The sequence below is a fragment of the Eucyclogobius newberryi genome, unplaced genomic scaffold, assembly GCF_026437365.1.
Source record: "Eucyclogobius newberryi isolate DKJ021-1_F unplaced genomic scaffold, fEucNew1.0.hap1 SCAF_21, whole genome shotgun sequence".
NCBI lineage: Eukaryota > Metazoa > Chordata > Actinopteri > Gobiiformes > Gobiidae > Eucyclogobius > Eucyclogobius newberryi.
In genome coordinates, this window is record NW_027315846.1 from 22,739,799 (window position 1) to 22,752,509 (window position 12,711).

The 12,711-nt window shown below is 41.2% G+C and overlaps 1 protein-coding gene across 1 annotated transcript in view; it reads left to right on the forward strand.

Moving 5' to 3' along the window:
- btbd7 (BTB (POZ) domain containing 7) overlaps positions 1–12,711 on the forward strand; it is a 32,284-nt gene that overhangs the window by 2,202 nt on the left and 17,371 nt on the right. Inside the window, exon 2 of the mRNA XM_072458199.1 lies at positions 11,661–11,866. Within this exon, the coding sequence (XP_072314300.1) occupies positions 11,785–11,866 (82 nt within the window). The 5' untranslated portion in view covers positions 11,661–11,784. The remainder of the gene's footprint in view (positions 1–11,660; positions 11,867–12,711) is intronic.

Genomic DNA, 12,711 nt, shown 5'->3' on the forward strand with positions numbered 1-12,711 from the left:
AAGTACTTGCCACAGAGCCGAGTGCACGAGGTGGACTTTAGCCTGACATAGTGTTTACCGTTGCCTGTTTGGACGGAGAAGCAGCGAGGAACTCTGACAGGACCTAAAATAAGCATATTGTGTCCTCAGCAGCCGCTCAGTCTGCAACCATAGACTGATGAAGCATGTTTGGATTGTCAATCTTGCATTTACTGAAGTAATTGTGGTTGCAAAGTATTCCCATGTTGGATTGCATGACATGAGGAAATACTTGTGTTTTTCAGTCGTCCTTGCAGTGCAGAATCATAACTCGCTGGTATTTTCCTCTAAATACTATATTGTTATTATTCACTTTGCATGATAAGGTATTTTTTCCACAGCTTTGTTTGTAATTGTAATGTAGGAATTTGACGATTTGGTTTGGAAATGTTTAGAAAAGGGTTGTCAAAGTTCACTGTCGAAGGATAGAAAAGGTTCAGCTAGAATTATTATGTTTGAGCCTTGGATTGATTTACTAAAACCCTTGTATATTCTGACCGACATATCAAATCACAACATACATTTTAGAATTCTTAACATTTTGTGTAAAGCATGATTTTATAAAATATTACAGCGTTTTTTTTCTAAGCCTTGATTTAATCTTGGTTTGTCAATTATTCAGCTTTTTTTAGTTTCACCACCTGAAATCATTGTGTCAAAAAGTATCTAAAACTATTGCAGTAACTCCACAGTCCTCCTAATGAAAAAGGTAGATTTTTATTAATGATTTTCCTTTTTCAGACTAAATTAGCCTTGATTAATGAACTATTGCTGTGTGTGGTGAAAAGTATTGATCGGTAATTGCGAGCTTTTTGTCCCTGCCCCACGGTCAGGCTCTGCACGTGTAGCACATCTTTTCACTGAGGAGGCAAATGGGGGTCATAAAGTGCATTGAACCCACATTGACTTGTCATATTTCACAGGCAATAATCATGTCTGTCGTTCTTGCTTGCACTGCAAAAGACCCAGAACTTGCTGACGGTCTCACTCAAATGCCAGAAACGCAAGTCCACATCCAGTTCATATTATTGTTGGTTGACACGAGGCTTAACCAGAGGCGGCCCACCATGACTCTGCCCGCCATGACTCTGCCCGCCATGACTCTGCCCGCCATGACTCTGCCCGCCATGACTCTGCCCGCCATGACTCATCAGCGTGTAGCTTCTTTCCCCTCTGGAGGTGTAATCGTTTGGACTGTTGGGCTAATCCACCGGTTGTTAAAATGCAGTGTTGAGGAAGGTAATGTCTCTGTGCAGTCTGTGTTGATGCCAAATATCAGTTTTTGTCATTTAAACCAAACATAAATGAGCTATTGGAAAGGATGGAAATATTGTTATGACGACCAGCTGTTCGATGCTGGCGCTGCTTGTTCTTTTTGCTCTACATTGTTTTGAGTAGACCGATGACCCCATTTTGTAGAGGTCATAGTGAGCATTTGTTTTGTAATGCTTTCCCAAAAGGCTTTGAATTTAAATTATTTGTCATTTAGATGATTTTATCCCAATATAGCCCACACCGTAAGTGAACACTCTGCTGTCTAACCCTAACCTGGGGCTGGGAGGAGTTTGGGGAGGTCATGGAGAAGGACTGAAAGGCCTCAAATAAACTAACTGTGTTCACCAACACTGTTTATGTGAAGAGCTGTTGACCTCGACTGGGGATGTGCTCGGACAGTAGAAGGAATACTTTGAGGACCTCAATCCCGCTGTTACGTCTTCCTAAGAGGAAGTAGAGACTGAGGACTCTGAGGCGGACTTGTCTATCACCCAAGCTGAAGTCACTGAGGTTTTTAGCAAATGGAGATGTCTTTATTCGCGATTATTAACATCATTGTTTGCTGAACACATTTTCGCTCCTCAATATGTGACCTGCTTTATGAAATCAAATGTTCTGAATGATCAATTTGACATAAACGGCAAGATAAAAAAGCCGTACATTTAGGTTTATTTTCTTGACAGGAAAGGACTTAATTTTGCTTCTAAATTTGTCACATTTATTTTAATTTTCCTGAAAAAGACCAGCACATTTTTTCTTCTAAAAATGTCACAATTATAATTGTTTTAGTCTGCACAATTATATTTTGATCCAAATAATGATAATTAAGGATGTAATTAATATTAATATCTTGACATCCCTATTGGCAAACTCCTCAGTGGAAGAGCTCTGGGGTGGATGAGATCTGCCCTGAGGACCTTAAGTCTCTGACCGTTGGGTCGGTGCAGCGTCTGCAGTGATGTGGTCACTGGATCGGACTGTTGTGCTCAGTCGAACGGCAAAGCTCTCGATTTATCGGTCAATCTGTTGGTGAGCTCTGGGTACTGACCGAAAGGACAAGATCACAGCGGTCGAAATGAGTTTCCTCTGCCGGGTGGCTGGGTGCTCCCCTAGAGATGGGGTGAGGAGCTCAGTCACACGGGAGGATTTCGGAATAGAGCCGCTGCTCCTCCAGCTGAGGTGGCTCAGGCATCTGTTCCGGATGCCTCCTGAGAGACTGTCTCTCGGCTGGCCTGGGAACGCCTCGGTATCCCCCGGAGGAGTTGGAGGAAGTGTCTGAGGAGAGGGAAATCTGGGAGTCCCTGTTTAGACTGCTGACCCCGCGACCCGGCCCCGGATGAGCGGAAGAAGATGGATTGAAATTAAGGCTTCACAATATATGGCAAAAGTATCAATATTGGCATTTTAAACTACATACAGCACAATAAAACCTCCATCTGACAGAATCCATCGGAAATATGTTGAAAAAATGTCAGATTTTCTTCTTGCCTTATCACATATCATAATTATAGCAAGCAGCCGTAATAGAAATCATGATTGTAACTTTACTGAACTCCATAAAGTTTGTAAGTTGACCAAATGTTGTACCGGGGCAATGGCTGCAGACTGTCTTCCACGCAATTTAAAAACACTCCCACCTCATCAGAGTGAGTAAAAGCTGGTATGTCCCGTACACGTTGGTGCATGGTGGAGTCTCGCACACAACTGTTTTAATCTCTCTCTTTTTAACTTTCTCACTCTGATGGTTGGTGCAGGACTCCTCTCTGTTGCACACACAGAAAATATGACTCAATTCAGTCATTGATGGGAGCGCTCATCGGAGGGGGCCCGGAGGGCCAAAGATAGTCACATATTTACTTTGTGTGTAATAAATGGGGGCAAACAAGACCTGGTATTGACGTACACGATTGCCCACCTAAGTTTTCAGCTCACCCAAGCTCTGGGCTAGAACCGGCCCTGTGTTATACCATTGGAGATTTTATGAGCTTTCACTCAAAAGCATTCTGACACTTTAGTGGGGTAAATGTATTTACCAGTAGTGGCCCAGCAGCTTATGTGGAGCTTCCAGGGCTCTTTTGTTTGATTTCTAATATTGTTTTGGCTTGCATGCATCTCTATTGCACATTTGGAAACAGTTTGTCATATTTTAGCCTAACTTCTCCTTTCCTCAGGACCTATGGGAGTTTATTATTATTATTTTTATTGCTTTAGCCATAGGCCTTCATTTATGCTTACAATTTCTTATAAAATCATTTTTATTAGTCTCAGTCATTTAGTGGGCTATTTAGAGTTATCACTGCAGAGCTGAGCACATCTTTAAAACTGTTGTCATAACGCTCTAGTGTTTATTTGCTGCATTTTCAATTAGACTCCATATAACCTTGAGTAGTAATAAAAACAGAAGCCGTTATGATGGACTCATAAATAAACCTGCAAAGTGTTGGGAGAGGTCTTTTTTGGTAAATACATGTTCCTGTTCAATGATTTCTGTAAACGGAGTATCTTTACATGGCCTTAAAGGGCTAACTGAAGTTCTCACTTGGCTGCAGTTGAGTAAATGCACCTGTCGCTCACTCAGGGCATTGCTGAGGCTGACCAATAGGACGTGTGGGTTGAGCATGGAGCTGCATTCAAGAGGAAATTACGCAATTACAGTATGTCGATTACATGGAGCTGGCCTGACATCATTTGGGAGGAGGAGGGACTCTCAGCTGAGTTTTAAGCCAATCACAGCAGCCAATGACATGCTTTGATAAAACTAAACAATAAAGATTGTTTCTGGCTGAATAAATCCATACCATCGCCACACTTACCGTTTTTACCCTCTCTATCTTGTTAGTAAGTATTAATCAGCTGTTTTTGACTATTGAAACACACTTGTCGAAGTCTTCGTTGAGGTTTCTGCAACATTTGAATTGACTCAACTTTTCTTTAGCAACTTTGTAATACTTTTTGCATTCTCCCCCAAATCAGCCATTTTGAAATCCGCTTTAAAACTTCCAGTACCAGTCAGAGCTCCACCACTCAGTGTCAGGGAAGGGCTCGGTGTAAAAGTGTCCCATGTCCTGAATAAACCTCTCCGTCTCCTGCACCGTAATGGGAATGGAGAGCTGGTCTGTCCTGCCATCAGCACCTGGCCCTGTGCCGGTGTCAGGAGCAGCAGCAGCAGCAGCAGCAGTGTCCGTCAGGTGTGGCGCTCTGGAGCAGGTCCTGCATTCAGATGAGCCCCTGTCTGTCTGCTGTGTGGAGGTGTGGAGGGGCCGCTCTGTTTGCCATATGGTCCAGGCATTCGCACTTAATCCCCCGGTCAAGACGTGCTAATGTGCAGACTGCCAACATGCACTTTTATTATGTCTTCATGTCAGGCAGAAGAGGCTGCGAGGTTACGGCTCAGGCTGCTTTGTAGGGACACGTTTATCATTCAGAGATTATTTTTTTGTATATATAAATAAATGGGAGACTTTTCGACTGTATTGGAATGTAATATTTAAAGTACTTTGTATATATTGATAAATTGATAATATCGCAATTGTTGTTCTTTTATATCATTTTTTTGAGGTAATTTTTTATTGTTTACAATATAGACGATACTCAATATTCAATAGCATACATTTTTTGATGTATTGCCCTTCTTTGTATCGTGTATATTGTCCATAACTAAAGCTGTTGAATTATAAAGTGATATTTCTGCACTTTTGTCACATTTTGAACCTCAAAATGTTATATATTTATACTTCCCAGTACCTTTTATAAGCTTTGTCACATCGAATGCTGAGAATGGGTGGTGATGCAACAATACTTTTTTCATGCTCGATTCAACAATCATGACACCCTTACAATGTGGCGTTCTTCTCACAGTTAGCAAAAAAACAAAATAGCATTTTGATACTCGGGAAAGGTCATGTGTTTTTTGTTACTGTTGTGGTACTGTTATGTAACATTTGTAGTTTCGATTTCAAGTTCACAATGGAGAACAACAAAGTCACGTGTCTGGAAAGAATTCTGTTGGAAGAATGTGACCCGTTTCTTCATCACGTCAAAGCGCTCATTATTCACACGGAAATGCTGAATGTTGGAGAGGTTGTGTTGCCAGGAGGGCCACTGTTATCATGTGATCTGGGACCGTTTTTGACACTCAATCTCAGAACTATGTATTTGGACACCAACACTCCTGCCGTGGACACAGTAAATGGATACCTTTAGAACATACTTCTGGCAGCTGGCAAAAAAATGGATGACACAAATTGCGCCGATGATTCACGACTGGAAAGACAACTGACAAAAAAAATCACATTTGGACTCAACTGGGAAATTTAAAATGGCCTTTTAACTTTCTTTTCTGTGGATGCCTCACCTTCCTCATTTTGAAAACTGTTCTTTCTGGTCTTGTCTTTCTTGCTTTCATTTTTTTTACGTTTTTTTCATTTAGAAAAACAAAAATTCTGAACACTAAGAAAAAAAGAAAAGAAAATATTCCCTTATATAATATTACCGGTAACCCTTTTTTCTCTAAAGCCATGTGATGGAATTGTTGGACTACAATACATTTTAAAAAGTATTAAAAAACAGACATTTTGGTATTTGTCCTCAGAAAGGTATTTTCAATGAATTCTTTCTAGTCTGAAGTTGCTGTTGAAGCATTTTTAGATTGAGCATTCACCCTTGAACCTATTAAAAAGACCAACATTTTTACAACGCCAGATAAGGCCAATTACTTATTTTATTCCATTACCTTTTTGCCTGTGACTCGTAAAGATTCTTTTCTCGCCTTGATGAGAAAACCCCTCTAAAAGATTGATTGCGTGCCCCGGCTGCTGCCTAAATAAATAACGCAATGGCATGTTCCTTTGGCAAACATTTTCCTTATTTTTTGTGGCCATGTTCTGCGGGTTTTAACACCACACTTTTATCTCAGCACCCCTTTTGGCAAGTGGCTTGTTTGAATGGAGCCATTAAGATAAGTGCGGTAAGGTGAGCTGTTTAAAAAGGCTGTGTGTTTGGGCGAAAGGGGGGCGAAAGGGGAGGCGAGGCGGGGGCCGTGAGTGCATGCTGTCACCTCTCATTAGAAAAGCACAGTCCAGCCCCCCCCCCTCTCCACGGAGCCCGGTCTGAGCGGAAATGCTGAAAGAGTGTCGCCCGGGCGCACCCGCGATCGGGGATGTGTCTGATCCAGCCGAGCGAGTCGGTTCTGAGGAAACGCGGGCCCCAAATGATGCTTTTAGGATTATCCACAGCTGCTCAAGTTTCAGTTCAGCGTGGCGGCGGGGTTTTGTCATCGTTGCTGGTGGTACTGTCAGAAGTATTTTGCCCACATTTTGCCACTAATTGGGAAGGCTAGACTGGAAATAAGCGGAATTATAGATTGGTCTATAAATGTGTCTTTGTGGTTCATGCATGTAATATAACTTAACACTGAGGGCTTAAAATACTTTCCAAGATGCATTTAGACTTTATTGATCTAACTTTATTGCTTCACAAGGGAAATTTCTTGGACGCAGTAGCTCAAAAACAACATAATAATAAAAGCTCATGACAAAAATAAAGTATAATCGTAATAAGACCTTGAGGAAGCTGTTGAAAGTGTGCGAGAAAGTGTGGTGCAGATAACTCTGTGAAAGTGTAAATGAGACTGAAACTATTTTATTTCTGCCTGAGAAAAATGTCAAATATAACTGGATCAAATAAGGATACAAATACAGATATCTTTAGTGGGTACTTTTTGAAGCTAAATGCAAAAAACTACCACAAGCTTATATGGAAGGGTTTTTCATAAACATTACTCCATTTTGGGTGTGACTATGTGCAATGGGGTGACATCAACTGTCAAACACCGCACATTCACAAAAAACGCCATACATATATGACCTAATATGTACCTCCAGTGTTACTTAAATAATCATGTAACTGTCACACCCTAAAGGATATTTTTTCTACAATTAGCCTTGTATTTTTCTTAGGAAAGCTGTCACTCTGCAGGTGGTGCACATTCTGAGTCTTCAGAAAAGTTGGATTTTTACAAAAATAAGAATATATTCCACAGAGCTTGTTCTGGAGCGTCAATAACAGATGAGCTTCTTTTGTTTTTTGTGTAACCGTCTTTTTAAATGTTAGACACTGCAGGACACACTTTGGAAAAAATGTAAAGTAGTAAATGTAAAGTACATGAAGTAAGTAAAATTATCGGTTCTTCCTCATAATCTCAATAAATCTGTGGGGAAGTAGTTCATTATATTAACAACTTCTAAATCACATTCAACATTTTTGCATTAACACCAATAACCAAGGGCACATGGTCCATTTATTATAAAATGCATAATCTGAGCAAATGTTAGAATTATTTTTACTAATTCTAGCACCCTTCTTAATTCAATATTGATTAGATGGTTTTTCACAGCAATATTCAGTCAATATTCAACACAACAGGATCACATGCTAAAATGCATTGCTCAATAGGTTGTGTTTCCTCTGCTGCTGGGACAAACCCCGCCTCCCTCTTTTTGTAAACAACACTGCGCTCTGTCTCAGGGGCTCCTTCTGCCGCTCCAGACTCAAACCCAACTTCTAATTTGGTCCCAGTGCGTTCCCTGTGAAGACATGACTCATTCAAAGGCGCCTAATGAAATAAAGATCATCCCAGCGTTCTGACTGAAGACTGGAGCCCGGCGTGGCCACTCTGAAGACTGGAGCCCGGCGTGGCCACTCTGAAGACCGGAGCCCGGCGTGGCCACTCTGAAGACCGGAGCCCGGCGTGGCCACTCTGAAGACCGGAGCCCGGCGTGGCCACTCTGAAGACCGGAGCCCGGCGTGGCTGAGATGCGACTCTGAAGACTGGAGCTCGGCTGTGACTTTTGGGCGAGGCTGCGGTTCTCCACTCAAACCCTGGGGACGCTGTGCAGTTGTCAGGCTCCACAGGGGCAGGCACAGTGATTTATTACACAGCACGTTAGGCGAGGAGAAGGAGCAGGCGGAGATAAAACAGACCTCCATCTCCACCCATTGTCCTGCCTCCTTTCTTGCAGTGTAATGTTTTTTGTAGCCACTGGTTTGATTGTAGATCGCACACGTTCAGAAAAGGTCATTCTAGGTCATGAAAAAGTAATTTACCCCTCAACTTGCATGGGTCAAATTAGAGATGGGCAATATATCAACATTTTGATAATATATAATGATTGTTGTTTTGAATATTTCTAATAGTATAGTAAAATAGTAAAAATTCTACAAATGGGTAATATGATTTTACAGACCTTTCACATTTGTCTGATAATTACCGTAAACCTCAACGAATGCATTTTAAAGATACGTTTGAACACATTCCTTGTTGGATTCAGAAAATATTCTTATTGAGATGCTAAAAAAAGTGTTATTTATTAATATCACCCAGCCAATGTAGAGGATACATTTCCCTACAGCTTACAGTGATTATAAATGAGTAAATACTGTTGCAGTTATGGCCTGAACAATGTGTTTTTGTGTGTGTATTTTCTGACAATTGCAAAACTATTAAATGTATTATAAATATTAGTGTAATTATAGACATTGTATAATCTAAATATAGGGTTGAGCAAACCTACATAAGTTAGCCTGTGAAGAATGATCTTTATCGTTTGGCTTGATTTGGGAGCACCCAAAGAAAAGCCACACATACACAGAGAGAACATGCAAACGACGTGTTCTGGGAATGAAACCGAGCACCTTCTTGCTGTGAGGCGGTGGGACAGGAAACCACTGCTACCGTCCTGCCTGTTTTTGTATTGTGGTCAATATAAGAGCAATATATATTTAAAAAAAAAAGTAATTGTTTTCCTGGAAATCCTGTCAAAAGCGTATGAAAAATGGACCACAAAAGCCACTGGTTGGGAGCCCTGCTGTTATTGCTGGCCAGAACCGGCTGAAGGGGGATGATATTGTCAAGGCTGCTTCTGCCCGACACCTCATCCAACATTTAATTTTCCATCTGTATTTCTTTGTCTAAGCCGCCATGTAAACTCAATCATTCATGAGCTTGTTCGGCGGTGTCAGATTGGCGGCGTACACCATGTCACACGCCTCACCTCGCATCGCCTGAATCCAAACGGCTCTTTTCAAAATGGCCGCATGTTGTGCCATTATCGCTGTCCTACTTTAATTTCACCTGTGCCCTAGAAAAAAGACTGGGTGTAGAGTTGTCTTTTGTCACAATGACGCTCTCGACTGTGTCACAGAAGAAGTGTTACACAAACCTAACATCGATTTCAGTCATTATTTCACCACAAGAACAAGCTCCGAGCTACATTAGCTTTTAACAACATGAAAAGAAAGTATATTTTTAGTTGAAAGCTAATCTTGTATCACTTGGAAGGGATGTTTTGGTAATGTTTTAAGTACATTATTTAATTTTTACCTGACAAATTGACTGATTTATGCTTTGTTTAAATGGTTTGGTTTAAAATGCTGGAGCTCCAACTAGAGGTGGGTTTTCTAATGTAATTTAGGCTATATTCATGCAAAATTTGAATATTGAGTATATTGATTATAGTAAAATATGCTACAAAAGGAGCTGATTACAAATAAAAACGAGGATATAACGTGATATTGCAGTGCTTTCCTCTACAATCAAACCTGGACTACTAAACTAATAAGTAATAATGTTTTAACGCAGGTTGGACATAATATCGTCTGACTATCGTTATCTTGACGCTCCAAAAACAATCGAAATCGTTCCTTGTTCTAAAACATAACGAGCGTCATATTCTCAATGAAACTAGAGTTGCGACGATGACGTTCGAGCGGTTTTGGTTCCGTAGATGATCCAGGAGAAAGCCGGCGTACATCTGCCTTAGATTTGGCGTCCCCTGCCACCGGGTGTTTCCTGAGGGCCGAGCAGAGGAACTCTGCGTCGACCTCGGCCACAGTCCACGCACTTGAAGATTATAGCTGCAAGACTAAACATGCATTCTTCAGATGGAGACAGTCACTCTAAACAAATCCCCATGTTGTTCCTTCATGCGCTTTTCCCAACAAATTGATTCGACTTCTGAACCGAAATATATAGTGTTTGTAGTTGTCATGGTACTAGCATGTCATTTTCAATTTTTTACACAAAATAGTAGTGCTTTCTTTATGTCACCATCCATACATACCACCATACAAGATCTACTACTAACTATTTTTTACTTCACTTAATTTGGTCACAACACAGTGGAAGTGATGTTTCGACAGACGGCTGTGGTAACCTAAATTAATTAACCTCATTAACATTCTCAGCTCTTCAAACGTTAATTAGATTGCATTATATTTCCCCTTCGACCTGAGACAAATGGCAAAGTCATGTTTTCTTTGAATAGTTTCATTCATCAAGTCATGTCATCTTTCTGAGCAGTCGTAACTGCCGGGCCGAGCAGTTACGACTGTTTTTTATTATTCCCTTCTGTAGTGTTCTGTGTTTCTGTGCCTAATCTGAGTACAAATCAAGCTTCTCTTATCTTATCTTGACCTTCTACCAGGAAGTGGTTCTTTTTTTTGTCATTTCAGCTTTTATTTCCATCCATATTCTACCGCTTGTTCCCTTTCGGGGTCGCGGGTGACTGGAGCCTATCCCAGTGACTTCGGGCCTTAGGCGGGGTACACCCTGGACAGTGGCCAACTTGTCACAACACATACATGTCTTTGGACGGTGGGAGGAAGCCGGAGAGAACCCACGGTAACACGGGGAGAACATGCAAACTCCACCCAGAGAGATCATGTGATGTCTGGTCCGGGAATCAAACCCATGATCTCCTTCTTGGGAGGCAAGAGCGCTAACCGCCTTTGCCACCGTGCACCCAGCTTTTATTTCCTTCAAGTTTTATTGTGAAGATTTGGGGATAGAACTAATTATTATGTCAACTTGTCTGTACATAATATTTGCAGTGAAGAGGGTAAAATAGTAATACATTTATGGGTCTTCTACTGGCATCATTCTTTTTTTTGAGTTTCATGTTTCTCATTTGTTCATTGCATTGATATATTTTGGCTCAAAAGAGCTTGCTATCCTGCTAAGATGGCCTTTTAATATTACTATTTTAGGGCTGAGTGATGGGACAAAAAATATAACAAAAAATGTAAAATTATATTTTTTCTTCAATTGCGATTTTCTATTTTATTTTATTTTGTCTTATTAGAAATAAATAAATCAAAAATGCCTTTCAATATATGTTTCTTGTACAGTGCCATTTAACACAATTATAACAAAATATTGCATTTGAAATTTACTGCTAGTTACCGTGTCTCATAATGTATAGTTCAAACTTTTATTTCTACAGTACTGTTCATGAAGAATAAACACATTATGGAGCAAAGAGAGGCATATTATGTGTCCCCCTTTAACCCTGTCTGCTTTGATGTTTTAGGGCCGTCTTGCTGCGCCCGGGCCCCTGAGCGTCGGCGCTTGACCCGTAGAGAGGAGACCAGTGTCTGAGCAGAATGACTCGGCCAGTGGGGCGACCCCCGCACAGCACATGAAGAGCAGAGAGGATGGGTGCCAATGGGTCCAGCTACCCTCACTCCTGCTCCCCGCGCATCGGGGGGAGTTCACAGCCACAGCAGACCTTTATAGGCAAGTGTCTTTCTCTGTATTGCCCCAGACATTTGAGGTCATGGTCATGTCCATGTCCATGGCAGAGAAGAAGAAGTGAATCAGGATCTTGGCTTTTCTACCTCACATACATTTCTCGATATAGATTGTATAGATATGTTTAATGCTGTACGGTGGAACATTCCTGGCAAAGCAGTAACGTGTCCATTAGGGCCTCCAAATGTATTTGAGTCGATTTGCTGTTATTTGGCTAACACATTGTTCTTTGCAAACTACACATGAGCCTATTATTATGTTTTTTATAAAGCCTGCTATCTCTGTAGACATATGTTAGACATGTTCTGAAAATGCATGGGATCATTTTAGTTTAGCAGTTCATATTTCAGCCTTCTCTCAAATGTTAATGGTCCTGGACGTGTCTAGAATGAGCCATTCTTGTCATTATATTTTTCCAAAATCGTTCAGCCCTAATCTCCATAGAGACAAGCAGGTTGTGCACCAGAGAAGTCCCACAGCGCACGTTTTAAATGAATAACAATCCGAATCACCCTTACATGACATGTACTTCCATCAGAAGTACTCATAAAAACTCTGCATCCCTGTGACCTCCTGCTTGAACGGGCCTGTGCTACAAACCATGTGTTAGATTGGATGACTATGTGGGTCACACTGATGGATGCCACAGAAGTGCAGGCTCAGAGAGAGGATCTCCTTGGCACTGCGTGCTCTGACGTCTGAGCCCTGTGTCTCATGCCAAACACAAGTGTTCGCTGTAATTGACTGCTCCCAAAGATGTGAGTGGGCCCAGGTTCACACAAAGACAACGTCCTACGGGTAAAAGGCTAATTGGGTTTCAGATGGCCTTG